Source organism: Martes martes (genome assembly GCF_963455335.1).
Source record: "Martes martes genome assembly, chromosome: 8".
NCBI classification, from domain to species: Eukaryota; Metazoa; Chordata; class Mammalia; order Carnivora; family Mustelidae; genus Martes; species Martes martes.
Window position 1 is genome coordinate 57,141,146 of NC_137895.1, and position 26,562 is coordinate 57,167,707.

A 26,562-nucleotide genomic window follows, 5' to 3' on the forward strand; every position below is an offset into this window, starting at 1 on the left:
AAAAAGGTGCATTAAAGTATTGGAAAATGCAGTAATGCAAGACCATCATTTTGAATAAAGACAGTGGTGATGAAATATGACAAAACTTTATGTAACTCTAGAAAGTTCACTAAAGTCCACTAAGTATACCTCATTTTAAAACAAATCTATCAATGCTTATTACACATAAGGTTCTTTGGTTATAGTGCCAGTTTGTAGTAGAAGCAAATGCTTCTGTTTTACTTAAGACTTTCTAATTCTTTTGTTAATTTTCCATGTGTAGAAGATTTTATTAATATGTATACATGGAGTGTTTATTTGCATCATACTCGATGCTGTTTGATTTTTTTTGGCTGATAAATCTTTCTTTCCTTCTTTGTTTATTATGATATATGAGTGTCTCATGTGCATTATTATCATCCTATGAGATAAGCATACTACAGAATTGTTCCATTTAGGACAGAGAAAGAATAACTGGCTTATTTAAGCTTAGCACAGGAGAATAAGGCTGCCATTATTTTATGTATATTGCCTTTCATCACTGGTATGATTGTAGATATATTTCTTGGCCCAAAAATGTAAACTCCCTCTAAAGTATAACCCAACATTCAGTTCTCTTGGTATTGTTGTTTTGTCTGTGTTGAAAGCGTGACCTAGTAGAGGAAGGTGAGGTTAAAAAAAAAAAACACAAACCTAAAAAACAAACAATGACAAAAAATTAACTGTAGTTCTGTTATTTCTTTTTTTAAACAACAGGTTTGAGATATAATTCATATACCATACAGTTCACCTGTTTAAAGTATACAACCCAGTGGTTTACATAGTTGGGGTGCCTGTGTGGCTCAGTCGGTTGGGTGTTGGACTCTTGATTTTGGCTTACATCATAATCTCAGACTCATGGGTTGCAGTGCTCCACATATCATACGGAGTTTGCTTGAGATTCTCTCCCTCTTCCATTGCCCCTTTCCCTACTTGTGCATGTGCTCTTTTTTTCTTTCTTTCAAATAAATAAATTTTTTAAAAGATTTTATGTATTTATTTGAGAGAGAGAGAGAGAGAGCGAGCGAGCATGAGAGGGGAGAAGCAGACTCCCTGCCGAGCAGGGAACCTGATGTGGGACTCAGTCCCAAGACTCCAGGATCATGACTTGAGCCGAAGGCAGTTGCCGAACCAACTGAGCCACCCAGGCACCCCCCCCAAATCTTCTTTTTTTAATAAATCTTTAAAAAAAATTTTTTATTACTTATTTGAGAGACACAGAGACAGTGGGAGACAACATGAGCAGGGAGGGGAGGGGGAAGTAGGCTTCCCACTGAGCAGGGAGCCCGATGTGGGGCTCCGTCGCAGGACCCAGTGTAATGACCTGAGCCGAAGGCAGAGGCTTCACGACTGCCTTAACGACCTAATGGCCACCCAGGAGCCCTTAAATAAATAAATTCTTAAAAAATTACTTTCAGAATTTGCATCTGTTACCACAATTAATTTTAGAAAAATTTTATTGTCCTATTAAGAAACCCTGTACCCTTTAGCAGACAGTTTTCATTTCCTCCCCAATTCCCCAACCCTCGGCAACCACTAATGTGCTTTCTGTCTTTACAGGTTTGCCTATTCTGGACATTTCATATATATGGAAACATTCAATATGTAGCCTTTTGTGACAGGCTTGTTTTACTCAGCATATTTTCAAGGTTCATTCATATTGTAACATTTATCAGTACTTCATTTGTTTTACAGCCAAATAATATTCCATTGTATGGATAGACCACATCTATCAGTCATTGAACATTTGGGTTATTTTGGCTATTATGAATGGTCACTTTTCGGGTATTATGAATAGTGTTTCTGTGAACATTTGTTTACAGGTTTTTTTGTGGATATATGTTTTTATTTCTTTTGGATATATAGCCAGGAGTGGAGTTGCTGGATCTTATGCCAACTCCATGTTTAACATGTTGAGGAACTGCCAGACTTTTCTGAAGATGCTTAATTTTACAGTTCCACCAGCATTGTATGAAGTTTCTAATTTCTCTACATCATTGCTAACACTTGTTATATTCTCTCTTTGGTCAGAGTCATCTTGATGTTGGTGTTACTTCATTGTGGTTTTGATTTGCATTACTCTGAGGACTAATGATAAGCATCTTTTCATGTTTACTTTTTATTGGTATATCTTGGAGAAATATCAAGTACTTTGCTTATTGTTAAATTGGGCTATTTATATTTTTATTAGTGAGGTGTAACAGTTTTTGTATATTCTAGTAGGTACAGGTCTCTTTTAAGAAATTTTTTTTTTTTTAAAGATTTTATTTATTTATTTGACAGACAGAGATCACAAGTAGGCAGAGAGGCAGGCAGAGAGAGAGGGAGGAGGAAGCAGGCTCTATGCCGAGCAGAGAGCCCGATGCGGGGCTCGATCCCAGGACCCTAGGATCATGACCCGAGCCGAAGGCAGAGGCTTTAACCCACTGAGCCACCCAGGCGCCCCGGTACAGGTCTCTTTTAAGGTACATTATTTGCAGGTATTTCCTCCCATTGCGTGAGTTGTTTCACTTTCTTGATGTGTCATTTGCAACATAAAAGTTTTTAAGTTTTGATGGAAGTCCAGTTAATCTTTTTTTTTTCCCCCCTTTCATTGCTTGTTCTCTTTGGGTCATATATAAGAAGCTATTGCCTATTCTAAGATTTATATCTATGTTTTCTTTTAAGATTTAAAACTTCCAGCTCTCAAATTCAGGTCTTTGAGCCATTCGAGGTTAATTTTTATATATGGTATGAGAAGAGGGGTCTGAATTCATTCTTTTGCCTTTGGCTATCTAGTAGTCCCCAGTAGTATTTGTTGAAAATCCTATTCTTTCTTCATTGAATGCTCTTGGCACCCTTGTCAAATATTAGTTGACTACAAATAAATACGAGGATTTATTTCTTGACCGAGGGATCTATTCTGTTGATTTATATGTCTGTCCTTTTTGCAAGTAGTGTCACACTGACAGGATTACTGTAGCTTTGTAGTAGGATTTGAAAATACAAAGAATGAGTTTTTCAATGTTGTTTTTTCAAGATTGTTTGGCTATTTTGGGTCGCATTTCCATATGAATTTTAGGATCAGTTTGTCATTTTCTGCGAAGAAGAAAGATAGAATTTTAATAGGGATTACCTTGAATCAATAGATCACTTTTGAGTTTTGGCATCTCAATATCAAGCCTTTTGATTCAGGAGTATGCATTGTCTTTGTGTTTATTTAGGTCTTCTTTAATTTCCTCAACAGTGATTTATAGTTTTTCAGAGAAGGAAGTTTTGCACTTCTTTTTGTTAAGTTTGTTACTTTTTGATGCTATTGTAAAAAGAATTGTTCTTTAAATTTCACTTTTGAATTATTCATTGCATCTGTATAGAAATTCAGTAGATTTTATATATTGGTCTTGTATGTTGCAACCTCCTAAACTCATTTACTAGTTCTCATGATTTTTTAGTGTGTTCTTTCAGTTTTCCGTATACAAGATTTTGTCATTCAAGATAGAGATAGCTTTACTTTGTTCTTTTCAAGTTAGATGCCTTTATTTAATTTTCCTGCCTAATTGCCTCTAGTCAATGCTGAGTAGGAGTGATAAGAGCAAGGATTTTTGTCTTATTCTGATCTTTGGGCAAAAGCTTTCTGTCTTTCACTGTTAAGTATGATGTTAGTTTTGGGCTTTTTCTAAATTCCTTTTATAAGGTTGAGGAAATTCTCTTATAGTTTGTTGAGTGAATTTGCTAGGATGATTTATTAAGTTACTTTTAGAAGATAATTGAATATTTAGGATCCTGCTGGTAGTATTGTTGTGGCTAAGGTATGAACTAGTCTGCAGGTTGGGTAAAATTAAGAGTCTACTATCAGATTGCATTTACTCTGTGCAATTACAATATAATTTAGGATTATATTGAATGATTTCTCCATTTTCAAACAGAAGAAAATTGTGGCAAATACGATATATATTTTACTCTTGGACAATGTGGTTGATAGGGCACCGATCCCCAGTGCATTAAAAAATTTGCATATAATTTTTGACTTCTCCAAAACTTAACTACTAATAGTCTGCTGTTGACTGGAAGCTTTTCTGATAACATAAACAGTTTCTGATACCATAAGTTAGCACATATTTTTTTTTTAAGGTTTTATTTATTTGTTTGAGAGAGATCACAAGTAGGCAGAGAGGTAGGCAGAGAGAGAGGAAGGGAAGCAGGCTCCCCGCCGAGCAGAGAGCCTGATGCGGGGCTCGATCCCAGGACCCTGGGATCATGACCTGAGCCGAAGGCAGAGGCTTTAACCGACCGAGCCACCCAGGCGCCCCAAGTTAGCACATATTTTATAAGTTATGTTTATCATATACTAAATTTTTATAGTAAAGCTAGGGAAAAGGAAATATTATTAAGAAAATCGTAAGGAAAAGAAAATAAATTTACAGTACTATACTCTAAAAAATTTGCATATAAGTGGACCCATGCAGTTCACACCTGTGTTATTCAGAGATCATCTGTTGGTTACTTAACATTCTGAGAAAACAGAACACCTGTGGTAGCGAAATTTAAAGGATGAAGTGTATAAGAAGGGCAATCAATGCTAATGAAAATAACTTTTTACTGAATTGGGTGTCTGGTTGACCTTACCAAGATAAAATTACTGTGTAAAGAAATGCATGATAGCAGCATGGTCATTGATGTTTTCATTCAGATCATATGTAAACATGAATTGATGTAAGTTGTCAAACAAATGAGAAAAGAATATGACTTGGTACAGTGTCTAACATATAAGTGCCCCTTGATAAGTGTCAGTGTCTTTTTCTCCCTTTAAAGTATGTTGTTCAGTTAACGAAAAGGGGAATTTATAATAAAGAAAAAAATACAGGGCATGCCTAAAAATAATAACATCGAATTCAGATTATGCTTAATTTTGTGTTAAGGAGTTGGGGATGGAGAAGGAGGAGCGTGCTGTCTGGTAGTGTTTATACAGAGGGCTTTGTTTTTTATTTCTAATTGTTTTGGTTGTCATATTTTGCATGTTAACAGTATTTTATAATGAAAACTGAATTATAAAAGAAAATTAGTATGGCTAGACATTTGTAAAATAATATAAACTTTGCGCTAGAATGGAATTTAGCAAGCATCTGGTCTGATCTCCTCAGTTTTACACTTGAGATGAAATCTAGAGAGTTACGGTGATTTATCGTATGTTGACTTATGCTAATGTTGGAACAGACATTGAATAGACCTAGTTTTATTAGTTTAGAAATCCTTGGTAGGTCAAACTTTTTATAATTATGTATTTTTAAAGTGTGGTAGATTTCACCATTATTCTTTTTTCTTGCAAGAAGACTACATATTTATGCCTTTTGCCATGTGACATGAAGTGTTTTCCAATAACTGCTTTTTACTTCTCCACCCCCTTAATGTCTAATGTGGCTTTAACCAGTAGACTGTGAGTGAAACTGGTGTATACTGTATGTAAGAGATAGCTTTAAAACCGTGATATATTACATGGTTCTGTCATTGTGGTCTTTTCCCTTTGCCATAAGACCTAGATTTGCAGTGAGGGTGCTACTCCTTTAGCCTATGACCTAGGAAGAAGAATGTTACTAGCCAATAGGATTTTGAGGATGAGAGTTGCTGCCCCAATATTATTTAGTGAAAGCTAGCTAATAAACAGAAAGTTAACTTTCACTCTTTCTTGTTACGTTGCGTCACTAAGAGAAGTTAGAGCTGTTTCCTGGCATTTGAATGATTTACATCTTTCAACTTCCTATAAATCATTCTGGGTGTTTTAATTCACCCAGGGCAAACTGCGAAAAATTCGTTTGTACTACTGGTTTAAATTCCCGAAAAAATTAAGACATGGGCTTTTGTAACTTCACTATTAACTGCATAGGTGGTAGAGTTTGGTGAGGGGGCCAAGATAGTGGTTAGGGCCCTGATGAATAAGATAATGGGCTAATTTTCTAAGGGGGTGTAATTTGATAAGTATATCTAAAATTGCATTTGTTGGATCATGTTAAATAGTTTTAATTTTCCTATATAACAGAATGATCTCAAAAATTCACTTGGAAAAGTGATTTTTAGGGCATCTTGCATTTTTTCATGTAGACTACCCTAGAATTTATCAAAACTTAGCAGTGAATGCAATAAGTTAAACTGTAGTGACCATTCTGGTTTTGATGTAACCAAAATTGCAAGAGCATGATTTGATCCTACTTTGTCCAAGGAATTGTTGGTAAAGTAAAACTCCCTGTTTCCTTTGTTGATTATTTTTTAAAAATTTAGTTTGGAGATATTTCATTTTGATACTGCAGCTGGTATCTGTAGGTTGATGACAGGTAAAAGGAATTCTTTCTTGAGGTGTCAAATATTATGATCACTTAATACTTTACTGAATGAGTGTTAGATAACAGATTTCACCAATTGATATTTTTTTAAAGATGATGGGATAGCTCTTGAAGGTGTATTTATGCAATTGGGAGAAGAATGATAAGATTAGTAGAACTGAAGAATTATACTACAGGAGATTGTGGATCCTAAAGTAAATATTGTTGGGTTCTTTATGAGTGACTGGGAGAGAAAACCTATAGAAAGCAAGAGAATATGGAAACATGATGAAAATCTTTGTGGGATTTTAAACAAGTAGTGAGAGTAGTGATTATGTTTACTGAAGTTTTAGAAAAATAGTTATTAACAGAGATGTATCCAGTATTTAAGATAAAAATTTCGAAGTCTTTACACTAAATTTGTGCAGATAAGTATCAAAGTGGCTGGACCATTGCATTATCAGGTTTACCAGTCTCATTAATGGGTAGTGAACAGTAAAGCAGATTTAAATATTTATTGTGTAACACACTGCATATTCATCATGATTTTCTTTTCAGGGCTGTTACAGAATTCTCAAGTAAAATTTGGGTGTGTGAAATAAAATCACACTTCCCAATGGAGAATGAGTTCTTAAAGAATCAAGTAGCAGAGTTGTGTTTCTAAAGAGGCTAGGAATTGTGAGCATAAAGTGATTACTTAGAGTAAGCTATTATTAGTCCTATTGGACAATATTTAAGCCATTTAATGAAAATTCAAATTTGAATAAAAATTATTTCCAGCATCCCATTATTCAGAATAATGTTATACTAATGCCAGTTAACAGTATAAACGTATTTGGAGTGCTTGTGTCAAAGATAGAAATGTCACGTCCACTGAAAGGGCTTTGCTTCATATTTTGCAAGTTTATGCTAAGTTTCATTTTTAAATACACTTCATCAAGTGTCCACAGCTTTGAATTAGGATAGTGTTTATGTGTGTCTGCGTATGTTTTGATTTAACCATCCAGGTACTTTCTGTTTTGTTCACTGTTTTTGGAAAGCAGTAGTACAGACCCTTGTTTATTTATCAGAGAAACCCTGCAGTAGACTTAGTCAAACTGTAAATCTGGGAGGACATTGTGAGTATGTTTCAGTTTCATCAAATATATTTCAGTATAATCCTTCACCTTTATTTTAACACAGTTTGGATTCTTGGTAGAGTACTTGCCCTCATCTGCTTCCCTTGTTGCTGGGCAAGGTTTGTGATGCTGATGTCTGATTGGTTTTAGACGACTACAGCTTTGAGCCAATCAGACAGTGAATTTCAGTTCTCTCACAGGACGAAGCACTGAAGCAGCTGCTGATTTATTTTTCCTATGGGGAGATTATATAAACTAAGAGTATGTCTGCAGCAAGCTCCCTCTTGGGTATGTTTGAAAAATTACAAGGTTCATCTGTAACTGAAGGAGAAAAAAATGAGGTTTATTTTTAAAACTTGTTTATTAAGAAAATCTGATAGGTAGTGAATTTGAGAAAAACATACTAAGGTGACAGATTTACTACTTTTTAAAAAATAATTTTATGTTTAAAGGACTGTAAAATGATGTAGTATAGGAAAAATTTCCCTTCAATTTACAGGAATATTTACTGTTGTAATCCACACATTTGCTTTACTGCTTCAAAAGGGGAGAGCTCATAACCCTGCTGCGAAAGGCAGTTAGGGAAAAAAAGATATAATAATTGTACTTATAACACTAATATAGATTGTCAAGAGTCAGGCATTTTAATTTCGTTAGATGAATCAAACTAAGTCAGTTTGGTGCAGTAGACAACAAAACACTTTATGATTCTATCTGTAGTAAACCTTTGGGTCCAGAATACTATTAATTTTTGGAATCAGAAATCTATAGCAATAGTGATAGGTGGGTATGAAAATAATCTTATTATTTGGATTTAAGGTATTGCTGAATTTTTAGTTATACATGTTTTATAAATGTTAAGCATTGTGGATTTTTTTAAAAAGAAATTTACATTTGACTTTTGCAGATTCTTACCCATGGGGAGAGAAGTGTATTCTTACTATGTATTGTCCATGTTTGACTCATTCTCCAGTTAGGGAATTGATTTATATTTCTGGAAACATTCATGGATATTTAAAGGAAGATAAATTGAAATAGCATAAAAGGTGTACATTTTTATTTATTTATTTATGTGATATAGTAAATGTGTATCATATGGATTTAGATTTTATGCATTTATGTTCTAGATTACTTATATTAGACAAAGAACCTCACTAATGTATTGCAGATCCAGGTTTTAACTATGTTTCTCTGACCTTATTGTCTGTCTCCTGTTGCTGGGCAGGAATCAGAATGCTGGCTACTGATTGGCTGAGTTTGTGAGCAGCTCTTGAACAGCCACTTAAATTCTTGAGCTTTTTGAGCAGGCAGATTGTAGGCTAAGACATTACAGCTTTGGTAATACTTCCCTTTGTTGTTTCATAGCTATCATCTCTTTGCTAGAAAAAAGAATAAAAATTGTAGGTGGTGGGGGGAGGATGAAGCAGAGAAGCAAATAATGTTTTCACTTAAAAAAAGAAGAGGTTCATTGGGCTTTCCTTAACAATAATTTACCTAAAATTTGAAAAAAAAATTCCAAGCTATAGATTCTTATTTGCAGGTATCATAACCTTCTTGGTTATTTAAATATAAATTCCTATGGTAAAGGTGAAAAACCCTTTTTAATGCTGTAGAAAAAGATTTTATTAGTGATGGTATTGTCTCAGAGTTCTTGAATCTGAGTATATAGAATAGGGACCTAAAAACAGTTTTTTGACTATCTTCTTCATGGAAAATATTTTCTAGAGAAAGTTCGTCACGTTTTATACATTTACTTCTAGATATGGCAGACATTTTCTACTGTAAAATATAAATACGTCTTCCTGTGAAAATGAATTACAGTCATACGAAAGCTTCATGATTCTAGTGTTGCAACCTAAAAAAGTAGTTTTTCTTTTGTAGAATAGTTTTGTGAATGGCATCTCAGTTCCAGATGACGTATTTAAAATGAATCTTAGAAATGTATTGTTCCGGTAGTACAGCCATGGAGACTTGTTTGCAGGTAACACACCCTTTTCTAATGTGTATCTTTCTTAAATATACTTTCCTTATGCAAAACAGATTTTTAAAAAGTTACTGCTGATTGGTTTGCACAGATATGGCTGAACTAGTTTGAACTGGTTGTTCATGTTACTTCCTTAGGCTTTGTCTGTTTTTCATTACACTTAGAACCCATTAAAATGTGGTAAATGGCTGTAGTGTGCTCCCTTGTGGGTATAGATGGTAGTTATTTTGTAATTCTTTGTACACTACTTTATTATTACTGAGTTGAATGGCAATTTAATGGGTAAAACCAGCTTGCGTAGATAATATTTCTTTTTTTTAAATGTTATTTGGTGGTGGCAATTTAACTTTAACTGTGATGTTTGCACGTTGGATTTTCTAACTTATTTACAAAATGCCAGAAGTAAAGAGAAGTTTGTCTCAGATTCTCTTAGTTTCTAAAAACATTTTAATATACGTAGACATAAATTACGATAACGTTATTGAGTGTTTACTAGGTTCTGAGTCCTTAATGTGTAGAATCTCATTTAATCATGACTACAACTTCTGTGGCAGGTACTGATAATGATACTCCCTTTTTAAGATAGCTGAAACTAATGTTAGGAAACTTGCCGTGTTACATGGTAAAATACATGGGAGAGCTGGAATTCGAATCCATGTTTCTGTCTGCAGAATTAAACGTTCTTTCTTTTTTTTTTTTTTTTTAAAGATTTTATTTATGTATTTGTCAGAGAGAGAGTGTGTGTACAAACAGAGGGAGAAGGAGGCAGAGGCAGAAGCAGGCTTCCTGCTGGGCAAGGAGCTTGATGCTGGACTTGATTCCAGAACCCTGGAATCATGACCTGAGCCATAGGCAGAATCTTAAATGACTGAGCCAACCAGGTATCCCAGCAGGATATATGTTCTTAAAGGGGTTACTGAAAATTATGTAAATATACTTTTTTTTAGAGGAATGCTTCCTTTTAATTCAGTCCTCAATAACTGACAGCTCCCATATAGCAGCTGAGAAATGGGGACATTATGAGGTCAGGGTCCAGAAGAATTGCAGTTCAGTATTTAAAAATATTTAAAAGGTAATCATACTCCTTATGTTATAAATTTAATTATTTTCTGTCTTTGTAGTCAGCAAGAAAATGTGACTATAAAATTTGCATTGCATCTTCTTTGCAGAAAAATTTTCAGTTAGTATGAGTTTGAAATGGATATGGGTGGAAAAAAACTTGAAGGTTAAATGGTAGACTATAATGAGTAACTGTTAAAATAGTGCCTATGATAATTCTGCGTTGAAGTTTCTGTTCAGTTGAAAGATAGTTTTTCTGAATAGTTTTTCTGAGTTCCATAATTAAAAGGCTAGGAAGACTAAGAAATATATAGTAAGTAATTGGCTTAAAGTGAGCAAATGAATGTACCACAGTCTAGAAGTGCTATAACAAAGTGGTAGGTTCTAAGCTTTATTGGCCTCTAGCCAATAGACTAGGCATTGTTTTATGCCTTTCAGCCAAAAAGAACAATGGAACACTAAAGTCATACCTGTAATTCAGCTCGTTGGGTTTATTATTTTTGCAGCAAGGGAGAATGCTCATCGTGGGGAAACTGAGGCACATCAGTCAGTAAGTCAGTAAGAGGATATTAGAAAAGATCATAACATAGGATTTGGGTTTAGTATAGTAGAGATTGGGTTATTTGTAAGGGGAGGGTTTGAGGAAATAGAGCCTTACTCTGGATTGGGTGCTATGAGAAAGTGGGGGCAATTCTGTGCTTGGTTATCTTAATAAATCTTATCCGTAGGGAGGACAGACTACATTGAGGATAAAGCTGAGATTTATTTAAAAAAAAAAAAGCAGCCATCACTTATTTAGAGACAGAAAGAGGTATGATATTTCATGGGTTGCACAGTAACCTTGTTTAATTTGAATATTGAGGTGATTCTGTGTTCAGGAAAACAACATGGCTTAGCTGTAAGCATCAAGTCAATTTATAACAATGAGGTTTAACTATGAGCCTCAGATTAAGTTCCCAGATGTCAGAGCCTGCTTCCTGGCCCCCTCCAGCAAAGCAAAGTGTATACAACCATCATTCCTACAGGTAATGGTGATAATGAGTGAATATCCAGTGTGAAAGCAATATTCTTCTTCCTGTATATCTTAGTGCATAAAAGACTTCTGTTTTTTTTCCATTATAGACTGTTGTGATACGGTTTTCTCCGGGACTAAGCCCTTGCATATTTTGCTTGCCTTACTGCACTGGCTACATGTTAACATAGAAATGGTATTAGGGAACATCCTTTTCTTGGTTCTGATCTTATTTCACCATTAAGTATGATATCTATAGTTTTCTTTGTAAATAACTTTTATTATGTTTGTTTTCTTCTTAGTTTTCTGAGAGTTTTAATTATGAGTCAGTGTTAAATTTTGTTACATGAATGTTCAGTATCTGTTGATAATCTCATTTATTTTCACCTTCTATTCTGTTTATGTAGTGAATATTGAATTCATTGCTTGAATTTTATGTATGTATGTATTTAAATTGGGAATTTACTGTCTTGTAGTTCCAGGTGCTAGAAGTCTGAAATCACGATGATCCAGGGCCATGCAGGAACTAAGAAAGGGCCTGTTCTAGTCCTGTCTCCTAGGCATGACTTGTGACAGTCAAACTCCAGTTTTTTCATGGCTCTCTGTGCACATATCTGTATCCAAATTTTCCACTTTTTGGGCAACCTTGTTGAGATCCTTCTCACTCTTGAGAAGTTTTTTCTGTATCTTCACTTAATAAATGTCTATTGCTTTACTCAAACAAAACAAAACAAAAGAAAACCCCAAATTTCCCCTTTTTATAAAGATACCAATCATAGTGGGTTAGGGCCCAGCCTAATGACATTATTTTATCTTGTTCACCTGTGCAAAGACTCTAATAAGGTCACATTCTGAGGTGTTGGGGCTTAAGGTTCTAATAAACTTTTATCAGATGGACACCTTGATTTGGCCTGAAATAAAGTCATAATGCTTCATGACTCACTTATAATCTACTTTGCTTGATTTTTTTCTTTTATTATTATTATTATTTTTTTAGTGTAGAACCAACCTTGTATTTTTTAATGAGCTTCACATAGTCATAACATATGCCTTTTAAGGAATTTTAAAATAATTGACACATGAAGAATAAATCACAATGGAAATTAGAAAATATTTTAAGAGCAACAGTGAAGATATAACATTAAAATATGAGATGCAGCTAAAGCCACCTTCAAAGGGAAATTTATAGCTTTATGTTTATTGCAAACGAGGAAAGATAGAAAATTAATGATTAATGTTTAGTGTGATGCAGAACTGCCAGATTGCCAGAGCAGCTGCACCATTTTATAATCCCACCAGCATTGATTGTGTAAGGATTCTAATTTGTCTGTCACTTTACCAATACTCATTATTTTCTTTGATTAAAGCCATCCTGGTGTATATATAGTGTTAACTCATTGCAGTTTGATTTACATCTCTCTGATGACTAGTAATGTTGAACATCTTTTCATTTTTAGTGCTTATTGGCATTAGTTTATTGGCAGTTTGTATATCTTCTGGAGAAAGGTCTGTTCAGTTACTTTGTCCATTTTTTAAAAAAAGATTAATTTATTTTAGGGGAGAGCAAGTCTGTTCTCCCTTGAGCTGGGGTAGGTGGGGAAAAGCAGAAGGAAGCGGGGGAGAGGGAGAGAATCCCAGGCAGACTCTCTGCTGAGCACAGATTGCTGAGTGTGGAGCCTGCCATCGGTCTTGATCCCACAACCCTGAGATCATGACCTGAGCTGAAATCAAGAGTCAGATGCTTAACCAACTGAGCCACCCAAGCGCCCCAGGTACTTTGTCCATTTATAAATAGGGTTATTATTATTCAGTCATAATAGTATTTTATACTTTTTAGATGCAATCTCTTAGATAAATTATTTGCAAATATATGGTTTGTAACTATTTCTTGTTATGTGAATTATCTTAGCAATTTTTTGATGGTAATCTTTTGTAAATATGTTTGCAGTACTGTTAATCTAGATATACCTGGTTACAGTTGTAATCTTTCCTTATGTGTTTCTTAATTTTCCTTTCTTTTTTTTTTTTTTTTTAATCTGTATATCTCTTTTCCATTCCTTTACTGCTTTTGGTCTCTCATACTTTTATTTTTCTTTATCCATCAGCTATTTTGCTGCATATGCTTATGTGTCTCCTCCAGATTCTGAATTGATTAGCTTACTGAGAATTAAAACTACTCACTTGTTCCTTCTTTTTCTCTTTTTCTTTCTTTCTTTCTTTTTTTTAATTTTTTATAAACATATAATGTATTTTTATCGCCAGGGGTACAGGTCTGTGAATCGCCAGGTTTACACACTTCACAGCACTGACCATAGCACATACCCTCCCCAATGTCCATAACCCCACCCCCCTCTCCCGACCCCCCTCCTCCCAGCAACCCTCAGTTTGTTTTGTGAAATTAAGAGTCACTTATGGTTTGTCTCCCTCCGGATCCCATCTTGTTTCATTTATTCTTCTCCTACCCCCCTAACCCTCCATGTTGCATCTCCACTTCCTCATATCAGGGAGATCATATGATAGTTGTCTTTCTCCTACTGACTTATTTCACTAAGCATGATACGCTCTAGTTCCATCCACGTCGTCGCAAATGGCAAGATTTCATTTCTTTTGATGGTATGAATGGCCTTAATTATTTGCAATGAGAAGTGGAAGAAGAGGGGACATCACAATTCCTGCACCAAGGCTGGCTCTAAAGACCTACTCTTGCTGCTCCCCTCCCCCCAAACAAAGAGCTAGTCACTTTTTTTCTAATAGTTCTGTAAGGGCCTATTTAGCTAGAGCGATCCCATCAGGTTAAACAGTGATTTTGTTGTTTATGCAGTAAAACTTAAACTGACCCTGCCCTTCCCTGCCCCCCCCCCCCACCTCCCGGGGAAATTACTTAAAAACAAGTCCGTGAAACCAGTAAAATATGGAGACCAGTCCCTGATGACAGAGCCCAAATACAAGGGCGGGTCAGGTCAGGTGGAGATAACAGAGTCCGAATGCAGAGATGAGTCATGAGTTGGGCCAGGTGGAGACATCCAATCATTGGGGCGCGCATACTATCTCCCTAGCTACCAAGGAGAGTGAGCCCCGCCTTTTGGGTGCCAATTCTGACCAAGGTGATAGGCTAGTTCAAATAGCTACTACAGGGTGAATTGTAATTCAGTTGGCCACCTGTGTGTGACCTAGCATGACTGTGCAGCTTTCTCTGTGTGTTATAATCTCATTGGCCACCACGTGGCCTTTGCTCTATAAAAGTTAGTCTGTGAGGCTGGGAGGGGTCGCCCTCTCTGTAAGAGGCGGCCCCGAACGTTTGGTTTGATTCTCGATGCTTGGTGCGAATTAAAGCTTTGCTTGACTTTTGCTTTGATCATGGACCTATCATTGGGGGACCCATCAGTTCCTGATAAGTGATCTTCTGTGGTTTGTACCTGTCATCAATTTTATATTACACAAATACAATTAATATGAAAATTAACACATAGTAAAGATTATGCTTTCCATATGTCATTATTTCAAAATTACATGAAAGGCTGCTTGCTTACAAGATCAGTTTGCAGTTCATCTATGATTAGGTGGCTTCTGATTCAATTATTAAACTCTCTCTCTTTCTCTTTTTAAAGATTCAAAATGGATAGTATAGAAGAACCTCAGAAAAAAGTCTTTAAGGCTCGAAAAACAATGAGAGTGAGTGATCGTCAGCAACTTGAAGCAGTGTACAAGGTCAAAGAAGAACTGTTGAAAGCTGATGTCAAGCTTGTAAATGGCAACCATGAAAATGGAGATTTGGACCCAACCTCACCTTTGGAAAATACAGATTATATTAATGACAAGGAGGAGGTGAATGGCATTGAAGAGCTTTGTTTTGACCCTGAAAAAAGTAAATCAGAATGGAAAGAACCCTCTTGTACCTTAAATGTTAATATAAAAAACAAGCAGGATGATGATTTAAAGCATGAAACTTCGTCTCCTAATAGTATAGCTCCTGAGCTAGTCTATAAACTGACTCCTGAACCAGCTTCTGAGGAGCCAGCCTCTGTTGATCTGGCTATGGGAGATCCAGCCTCTGGAGATTCAGCCCCTGATGGTCTGACCTCTGAAGTATTAACCTCTGGCGATCCTGCCTCTAGTGATCCCACCTCTGGTGATCCCACCTCTGGCGATTCCACCTCTGGTGATATCACCTCTGGTGAAATAGTCTCTGGTGAAACAGTCTCCAGTGAACCATTCCCTGGTGAATTGGTCTCTGGTGAATTGGTCCCTGATGAATCAGTCTCTGGTGAACCAATCTCCAGTGATCCAGCCTCTGGTGATTCAGCTTCTGGTGACCATTCTTCTGGAGCACTGGCCTCTGATGATCTGGCCTCTGGTGATCCATCTTCTGGTGATCCAGCCTCTGGTGATCCAGCCTCCAGTGATCTGGCCTCTGATGAACCCACTTCTGATGAACTGGCTTCTGAATCAGCTTTTGATCCCACCTTTGAACCAAGTTCTTTATCAGTTTGTGAAGCTGTTCCTGATACTGACAGTACCGAGCCTAGTAGTAATAAAGGTGATGATTTTCTGGAAAAAAATGGGGATAATGAAAAGTTAGACCAGATTTTCTCATTTGATGAGAAAAACAAAGCTGATAGTAATATCGATGCTGATGAAGAAACCCTAGAAACAGATGATACAGTTATTTGTTCAAATCTACCTCCTGAAAATGAAAAGAAGTTAAAGGAAGATGCTGTTACAGAACCTGCTCTTGGAGAGGAGGCTATATCTAGCAGTATGGAAATTGACCAAAGTGAAAAGAATGAAGATGAAAATTCTGCAGACCTTGCAGAAACCATTAGTGAAAATGTTACAAAAGATGACAAAAATGAGATTGCCTTGGAAAATACAGATTCTATGGAAACAGATGAAATTATTCCTATTTTAGAAAAGCTTGCACCAGCTGAAGATGAACTTACTTGCTTTCCTAAAACTTCTCTCCTTCCAATTGATGAGACAAATCCAGATTTGGAAGAGAAGATGGAAGGTTCTTTTGGTTCACCATCTAAACAAGAAAGCAGTGAGAGTTTGCCAAAAGAAGCCTTTTTGGTCCTCTCTGATGAAGAGGATCCTTCTGGTGAAAAAGATGAGTCTGAAGTTATATCACAAAATGAAACATGCTCTCCAGGTTAGCACATTACTTAAGTTTTAAAGATTTTGGTTAGGTTTAATAAACTGTTTAATAAAGCTTTAATAAAGCATTCTTAAAAGTTTAAAAGTTTAAATGTTTTTTAGTTGCTGACAAAGTTGAGAGTGATGGTGACTGGAATGATCTCTAAACTTCACAGATTCTTAACAGAATTTAGTAATATTGTGTGAGCAACATTGTGTGACTTGATAAGAAGGAAGTTAAAATAATTGGAAAATTTGGCCCTTGCCCTTAAGGGGCTTATAGTCTAGGAGTAAAGAGCTAAGATGGAACAACGTAATACTATGAGATAACAGTTTCAAGTCAGTACATAATTGATCAAAGTCCTAACAATTGTTCTTGCTATTACTTAGCAACCAAATAGCTTATAAGGTGAAAGCCTACTGTTTAAATTATTTGCTTCAAGTGTAACAAGTCATATTTATAATTACTTTTCCCAGTGAATTATGATTCCTTTAATATTCTTTGTTAGAGAATGACCTCACCATTGCTAGAATCCAGAAACCTTGAAGACTGATAATCTATTTGATAAAGACTTCATCCATTTGCTTCCTTAGCCTTCTTGATTTTCTTCACCTGCATCTTCTGAATGATCTCTCTGTAACTTATATCTGTTTTGATTGTCTTCTTTTCTTTTGTTAGATCCTTGTTACCTTTAGATTAATTCCAAACCATTTATATAAAGGTATGTAAGCTGCATAGTTTGTTCAAAAGCCCATCTTTCTATCTCTTTTATTATTCCTGCAGCAAAAGGAAAGAATAAGAAAAATCCTATTTTGCTTTCATGGTCAAACTCAGACATGATTTCTGTTAGAAACGTTCTCAACTCTTTTCAGAGTGGCATTAATACCTTTATGTTCTTGTATCATCATTCTCTTAGCCTTCGAATTCTAAGAGGAATGACCTTGTAGAATGAAACATAGCATTTGGTTTCTTTTTTTTTTTTTTTTTTTTTTTTTTTTTTTTAAAGATTTTATTTATTTATTTGAGAGAGAGACAGTGAGAGAGGAGAAGGTCAGAGGGAGCAGACTCCCCATGGAGCAGGGATCCTGATGTGGGACTCGATCCCAGGACTCTGGGATCATGACCCGAGCCGAAAGCAGTCGCTTAACCAACTGAGCCACCCAGGCGCCCTGAAACATAGCATTTGGTTTCTAATTTGTTCAAAAGAAATAAGAAACAGGCCTAGGAAACACAGGGGTGTTTTTTCCCCCAATATATTATACCAATTTTTGGAGGCAAAGATTTCTTTTCTTATTAAAAGATTATTACATTTCCAGAGAGCATTTATTCATTATTAAAGCTATATTGAGAGACAGGCTGGGCTGTTTTGGTTCTGGGGATTTAAAGATAAAATTTAGTACTTGCCTTCAGGATGCAGACAAAAATTCAATTGCAGGACATTAAACACAAGGCTGTGAATACACTAATAATGTTAAATTGGTATTTTGGGAGTAAAGAGAAGGGTAACTTTATTAAAAAAAAATGTATTTAGAAGAGCACTTTCTTTTCACTATCTCTATAACAGAGTTTTAGTGAAGATAATCCCTCTTAATTGTAGTTCTATCCTACTTGCTCAAGTCAAAAATCTTGGAGCCATTCTTTTTTTTTTTCTTTATATCCCATATCTCACCAGTCTATCAGGAAATCCTATTGGGTCTGCCTTCAGATTAGATTTAGAATCCAGTCTTTCTTTTCATCCACTATCATCACCCTTGTTCTGGGCCACCATCATCAGATCAAAATAATGCTTGTCCAGTAAATATTTGTGGAGTGAATGAATTGATAATATAATAGAAGTATATCAGGGAGGACCTTGGTTACAATGCTAAAGCATTCTAATAGTACTTGGGAGCCACTGAATGATTTCAAGCAAGGAGGAGAATGGCATAACGAAGTTAAATTTTGGAAAGATAATAGGTAACCATATTTAAGGTGACCTTAACTCATTCATTCAATAAGTATTTATAGAGAAAGTGGTATTGGGGTAAGTCCTTAAAAAACCTTTTGGTAGTCATAGGAGATTTCAGATTATTATTTAATGATTTTATACATTTACCTTTATGTCATGGTTTTGATAATAGGGACCATCCTTCTCACTTAATACTATTAAATGCCACGAGATGACTATTAAGCCACCCATGTTGCATACTTTGAAAATTCAGACTTGCATTTATTTTTGGTTACTTACTTTTATTTATTTAAATGATTATTTATTTATTTATTTATTTGAGAGAGGAGTGAGACAGATAACGAGCTCAAGTAGGGGGAGGGGCAGAGGGAGAGGGAGAAGCAGACTCCCCACAGAGTAGGGAGCCCCACGCTGAGGCTCATGTGGGGGCTCTATCCTGGGACTCTGGGATCCTGACCTGAGCTGAAGGCAGACACTTAACCAACTGAGCCACTGAGGAGCCCCAGTTATTTGCTTTTAGACTTTTATCTAATTGTATGCTATTAGCAGAGTAAGTGTAGTGATAAACTTAATACCTTAGCTTATAACTAAACTTTTATTTCCTGCCCTCCCTTCCCCAATCCCCGAGGAAATTTTGTATGTAATACATTTAAGTATAGTTTCTTCATTGGTCTTAAAACTGTACTCTGTTCTCTTTACATGGGAGAGAAATCTGTTACAGTAGTCCCCTTTTGTCAGTGGTTTCACTCCATGGTTTCAGTTTTTGTGGTTTTAGTTACCCACAGTGAGCCATGGTCTGGAAGCAGATTATTCTCCTTCTGACTTATTCTCAGTAGTGTTAACTTTCTAGGTCAGTATAGTCTAATGCTGCATCACAATACATATATGTCATTCATCTCACTTCATCTCATCATATATGCATTTTAACATTTTATATCATCATAAGAACTGTGAGTATAGTACAATAAGATATTTTGAGAGACCATATTTATATAACTTTTATTATAGTATATTGTTATAATTATTTTATTATTAGTTTTTGTTGTCCATCTCTTGTGCCTAATTTATAAATTTAACTTTATCACGGGTATATATGTATAGGAGAAAACATAGAGGGTTCATTACTATCCATGCTTTCAGGCATGCACTGGAAATCTCAGAACATAGCCCCTGCAGATAAAGGAGGACTATATATAGTGTATGTCATTTTTGTTATTGTGTACCTTCTGAGGTATTAACTTTCATCATTTTTTATTCTTGACTAATTTTTTTTATTATTTATTTGAGAGTGAGCTGGAAGAAGGGTGGAGAGGCAGAGGAAGAGGGAGAAGCAGACTTCCTGCTAGGCAGGGAGCCCGACACGGGGCTCAATCCCAGGACCCCGATATTTTTGACTAATTTTTAATGTTTTCAGAACTCAGAATTATAAACTGAAGTGCTGAGGACCGCTTCTTCCCTCTAGCTACTAACATTTATGTGCTGTACTAATAGGAAAAACTGTCATTTCAGGCACTTCTTTAGCAAATTTGTTTTAAATATAACAGTTATGAGAGCTGTGAGCAGCAACAAAAAATAATGAAAGAAATCAGAAAGCAAATAAAAAAGCCATTTTAATTTTACAGTTGTAAAAGAAAGGCCTAAGAAAGTATTGTAGATATACTGAGTGGGCATGAAGATACTGTCATAGTATTGCATAGTCCTAGATGATGACTGATATTCATTAGATAATTAAAATGATAATCTGTTTATTAAGAAGGCTTGGAAAACAAAGATTTCTGTCTGGAAAAGTTTAAACAGCAGTAAAACAGGTCCATGTATTAGTTTATCTTTCATTCACTTTCCATGCCATGTACTCTTTCTCTAGCTTCTGTTCCATCTCCTTCCTCTTTCATGGTCATTCTTCAAGTTCTTTTAATAGGCTAGCACTGTTTTTCTCCTCCTATTTGTTCTTTAACTTAATTGGATTTTGATTTTCATCTTGGCAGTCCCCCCTCCTTTTTGTTTTCAGTGAAGTGACATTTATGCTCATATTGTTAAAACCAGGGGTTTAAATCCAAAACCTTGTCTTTATCGCTCATACTTGGCTGCTTTTTTTAATAGTCCTTCCCTCTTGAGACCGTCTAGCTTTTTGGCTCTGGCATTCTCCTTTTTTAAAATCCTTATTGGCCCTTCTCATTCTGTTTCTTAATGGAGAAATAGGAGGGAGAGCTCTTCTCCACCTGCTTTTTTTGTTTTATAAACATTGCTATTTCTTAATGTTTTAGAGGAGAAAAATATGTTTTACATAAAACCAGATTTTACACTAAATTTTGATATAATTTCCTTCCAAATTTTATTTCAAATGAAAAACGTATCTGTGGTTGATTTGTTTTTCCCTATTCACTCTCTAAGATAAATATGATGAGTGTAAGTGCTTATGAGGATAATGGCATAGGAGTAGAATTTCATGGGTTTTGTCTTGTTTTTGCTTTAGGTTAGTAGTGATAGATTTACTGTGGTTTAGTTGATTAAAATTTAGTGATATTTTATTGTCACTGTAAAGTTCTTTATTATCTCCATCCATTTATGTTCAGTTATTTCTTACTGTATTTGGTTTTTCTTTGTGAAACCTCTTATTCCTATACATTGGTGGAAATTGCAGATTTTTCTTTTCAGAGTTGAAGATCAAAGAAGCAGGTTTTGGAAAGGGAAGTATAGGAGGGACATCAGTTTCAAGTGACTGTTACTGCCTAAGTTAGATAGGTGTATTTCAGGACAGAGGTTTGGACTGTCTAGACAAATTTAGGAGCAGATAGCATATACTTCAACCTTAGTTGAAGTTGAGTGATAAGATGGGATCACCTCAGTGATAATCAGTGAGTATAAATGGAGATGAGAGGAGGTATAAGAACTGAGCTCTTGACATTCCAGTGTTTAGAGGTTGGAAGGTGAAGAAGAAACTGGCAAAGAAGATCAAGAAAGAGCAGCTCTTAATATGTCAACTGTACTTCAATAATAAGAATAAAAACAATAAATAAGTATGTTAACCAAAAAGAAAAGAAAGAGCAGCTTTTCTGATAGAAAGAAAATCAAGAGATTTTGTCATCTTAGGTGTCAAGTAAAGAGGATGTTGCAAGGAGGGAGTAGTCAGCCCAATTTTATTTCTATATCAGATGCTGCTATTTATTCAAGTAAGATGGGAGACAAATATTTAACAACCTGAAGATCATTTGTGACCATGACATGGGGTGGTGGAATTGAAAATCTAATGGAGATTGGGTTTCAGAGAGAATGGGAGGAGAATTGAAAATGATAAAATATAACTCTCCCCCCGTCAAATTTTGCTTTAAAAGGGAGCACAAAAATTCACTGTAGAAGCTATTATTTGGAAGATTGTATTAAATAAAGCTTTAAAAAATTTCTGGAAATGTCTTATTAAGTAATGCCACATTTTTCTGATATGCTCTGTGAGGTTGAGAATTTTTATGTTTATTGGCCACTTGTATTTCCTTATCTATAAATTGCCTGTTTATCTACTTTGCTCATTTTGTAGAGCCACATCTGTTTATTTACTATTACATATTGTTTGTCAATGATTCCCACTACAAGGGCAAAGTAGTTGTATCGAAGACCATATGGCCCACAAAACTGAAAATATTTATTTTTTGGGCTTTATAAAAAATGTTTGCCAATCTCTAAGGTGACACTTATTTTTGTCCATATTTCATTGGACTAATGAAAATGGGAAACTAACTCCCTATTGTCCTCTCCAATACACTTTTTCTACCTTTATCTTATGAAATCTTATTTAAGATAATAGTCACCAGATAGATGATAAACGTCTCCTTTGTCTCAGCTCTTTTCCCAAAGTTTTTAGGATTACCAAAGTTATAAGATATGGTATCAGTTCTTAGCTTACTTATTGTCTAGTCTGGTTGAAAGGAAGGAATGCCACATATAGAACTGTATATGAAGATGGACTAACTTGCCATAAGTCTATACTCAAGACTAGAGGAATTAAAGCAGAAACTATGAATGAGGACAGATTCCAAAAAAGACGGTCTTAACCTAAGTATTTGGGTGAGTTTCAGGCATCCCATGAACTACTTGAAATTATATATAAAAATGTCTGTGTGCATGGGCCTTTGATTACTATTCTGGGTTTAAGTAGGTCCACTCTCAGATTCTCTAGAGGCTTTATAAACAAAAAATTAAATATAGGACCTTGTTCCTTTCTGTAAAATCTGTTGATACCATTTTTCTTATCCCAAGTTCTTTCCATTAAGTAAAACTGAAGTGTAAAGTTTAATCCACTGTGTCTATTTTAAAATTCCAATAAGTGTTTTAAAGTGTTGAGAATCTAGCCATATTTTCCAGGAATATCTGGAAAATGGGAATTGGGTAGGAGGAGGTTTTGAGGAAATGGAGAAAGCTCAAGCTATGTTTGACATATCTGTAAGAGGAGAGGGAGCTAACATATGATTAAAAGAGACAGCTCAAACCAGATTGTTAGGCCAGTTGCTCTGCTGTATTATGGCTGATCTGGCTTGTAGTTACCCTAAGTGGAGCCATAGCTAATTTTGTTCTTTGGGTGGTATCATAATTTGCCAAATAAAGACTGTATAAACCTTCATCTCAAGCAACCCAGTTATTCTTTGTCTCTGGAGACTCTGGGGACTAGGAAACTCAGGAGTTACCACCCTCAGTATTAAAATCAGGAGGATTTGGAAACCTATATGTAGAAAAAAATGCTTTGTAATGAGTTTGTGATCTACAAGGGAGCAAAACATTTTCATTTCATTGAAACTGGAGTTGAGGGATAGGATCTTAAAATATTTCTAATGAGCATAGTAAATGGAAACTTAATTTTCTAATACTCATTTATTTATTTTTAATACGCCTTTCTTTTAAAGTTTAAAAATAGTTTTAGTAGGGATGCCTGGGTGGCTCAGTCTGTAGAGCATGTGAACTGTTCTTACTAGTTCAAGCCCCACATTGGTGTGGAGCTAACTTAAAAAAAAAAGTTTTAGTAATCTTTATGTGCTGTTTTGTTTTGACTATTGTCATGTTTTACAGCTTTATTGTTTTACCTTAGTGTGAAGAAAATATTTTTAAGAGCCTTAAGAGTTTCATCATTGATCCTTGTAATCTGCCTGTTTTCACCTAAAAGGTCTTTCCAGTTATTTTAGCTTTGACTTCTACCATCAAGGGCTGTTGGGATTAAACCTTGTTGTTTGGAGAAGAAATGCCATATCAAAATCTTTTTATAATGTTATATTCCTTGCGATTACATATTTAATTTTGGTTGCAGGATATAATGAAACAAGATGTTTTATTGAAACGCTGGGGAGCCAGATGTAAGGGGGAAAAATAGAAACCCAAACATATTAATGGTTTATTCTTCTCCCCCAGTTCATGATTAAGTTAGTTGAGGTAATAGATTGACTAAAGACCCTTTGTGGTACCTGTGGGGTTTTATTTATTGTAACAATGTAATTACATTTTTAGCAGGATATTTTTGTTAGCACTCTTTGTTATATTTTATATGCCTTGTGAAAATTACTTAAGCCTTTTTGAACATTGGGCTTTCCTCATCTAAGTGATGGTAGAAATAGTGTTTATTGTGTAGGATTATACTAAGGATATAAAGTAGTGTATGTCATACACTTAACTCAGTTGTTGGCACTGGCACAGTTAACTATTAAGTTAAACTTTTGTTGTCTATTTATTTATCTTTAATTATTTTTTAAAAAAATATTTTATTTATTTATTTGACAGAGAGACACAGCGAGGGAGGGAACACAAGCAGGGGAAGTGGGAGAGGGAAAAGCAGGCTTCCTGCTGAGCAGGGAGCCCGATGCAAGGCTCAGTCCCAGGACTCTGGGATCATGACCTGATCCGAAGGCAGCCACTTAATGACTGAGCCACCCAAGCACCCTAACTTTTGTTATCTTTTTGTTTTTTATTAACTCTCTCATAACCATTAAAGTAACTTAATAATTTTATCTGGTTAAAATGTTAGATGTTTTGAGTTTGGCAGTACTTGGTAATTTTTGTAATTGTCACAACCATTACAGTATTTTAGGGTTTTCTTTTTTCCTTTTTTTTTTTTTTAAGATTTTATTTATTTATTTGTCAGAGGGCGGGAGAGTGCACACAAGCAGGGGGGAGTTGCAGGTAGTGGGAGAAGCCAGCTCCCCACTGAGCAAGGAGCCAGATGCGGGACTGGATCCCAGAACCCCGGGATCATGACCTGAGTTGAAGGCAGATGCTTCACTGACTGAGCCACCCAGGCGCCCCAGTATTTTAGTTTTAATAATTGAATGTAATGGAATCTAAATGCTTTATGGTAGGTTTTATTAATCTACTGTTGACAGCAAATTACTAAGTAAGATTCTTTGTTTTAAAATTTATACTATTTTTTTCCATGTTTAAGAGCTTTTTTATGAATTTGTAGGAGCATTTGAAAGTGGACTTAGTCATTCATTTCTACCAATCCATGCTATGTTCCCTTTTTAGTCCTAAAATTTCACATTTTGAGATTGATTTTATAAAAGCTTATTAACTGGATTATAAATACCAAAATTGTAAATTACGGTGAGCTTCAATAAATACTGATGGAAGTAAGATTTCCTTTTCTGTTTTTGTTACAGCAGAAGTAGAAACTAATGAAAAGGATAGCAAACCTGAGGAAGAAGAACAAGTAATAAATGAAGATGAAAGACCTTCTGAGAAAAGTAAGCATGTACAAAAAACCTGAACTGGTTTAGAAAAATAGCTATTCATTGTTTCTTCTTTTAAGGCTATGGAATATATTTCAGTTCCTGAGATAATTTAAAAATTTTGCAATTTAAGTAAAACACAGTTAAATCATTTTATTGACAGCTAACCTAAGGATTTTTGAAAGTATTATTTTCATATACCTCAGTATTTTGTTTATACTTTTAATTGTTTTATAAGAAAGATTTATGCTTAATATTTAATAAGTTACTTTTTGAATGTCTTGAGATAAATTGTTTTAGATTTATGTTTAGAGCATGGAGCTATAAGAATTTTGTCAGAGGTGATACAAATTAATGAAAATATGTGTCTGTCTCCTCAAGGTTCCTAGGCTTCACGGGAAAGGGACTTGATGGGACAGGGTGTCGTTAGGCTTATAAGATAATCATTGGACTAGAAGTCAGGAAACCTAGGTTCTGTATCTCTCCTTGTCATTCTGGTTTCCATGTATGACTAGATAAGTCATGATTATAAGGGAAGTCATGAAGTAGAACTGGATTTTAAAAGTAGGCACGTAGATAAATGGGTATAGAGAAAAGCAAAGAGGGATACTTACGGTCACATAAGGACATTTCCCTTTAATAAGTGGAGATTTTAGTATTTTTATGTTTTATATATTGAAAAAGAAACCAGATAAAATTTGATCTCATGAATGTATTACCAGTATTTGAAATATAAATTTTCTAAGTGAAGATCTTTGAATATCTTTACCAAATTTACTTTTATAATGACACAAATTTTACTGTTTTTATTTTAAATTCATTAGGACATGTTAAGAATAACTAGCCTTGGGTGCCTAGGTGGCTCAATCAGTTAAGTGTCTGACTTGTGATTTTGGTTCCAGTCATAATTTGAGGGTCATAATCTGAGGGTCGTGGGATTAAGCCGTGTGTGGGGGCTCTGCACTCAGCAGGGAGTTGGCATGAGATTCTCTTCCTCTCCCTCCACCCTTCCCCCTGTGCAAATGTGCGAATTTTTTTTCTCTCTCTCAAATAAATAAATCTTTAAAAAAGAAGAGTAACTAGTCTTATGTTATTTTCCTAAGGCTAATGATGAAGATTTTTTCTAAATGCTGAGAAAAAAGATGTATTGAAGAGGAGGAAATAATTAAAGCTATGTACAGTTGATAGGTATCTGTGACATGAGAATGAATATTATATTTTGTAAGGGGATTCATGTGCACTATAAAATTTAGCGAAGGGAATGAATAGAAAATGATTTCTTCTATCTCATATTC

At 35.2% G+C, this 26,562-nt stretch overlaps 1 protein-coding gene across 4 annotated transcripts in view; it reads left to right on the top strand.

The window, feature by feature from the left end:
* ATF7IP (activating transcription factor 7 interacting protein) overlaps nt 1-26,562 on the top strand; it is a 117,975-nt gene that overhangs the window by 42,111 nt on the left and 49,302 nt on the right. For 2 of the 4 annotated variants that reach the window (XM_080810023.1, XM_080810021.1), the window contains exons 2-3: nt 15,093-16,633; nt 25,199-25,282. In XM_080810023.1, the coding sequence (XP_080666149.1) occupies nt 15,100-16,633; nt 25,199-25,282 (1,618 nt within the window). In that variant the 5' untranslated portion in view covers nt 15,093-15,099. The remainder of the gene's footprint in view (nt 1-15,092; nt 16,634-25,198; nt 25,283-26,562) is intronic. The other 2 variants (XM_080810024.1, XM_080810022.1) reach the window with 1 other exon arrangement.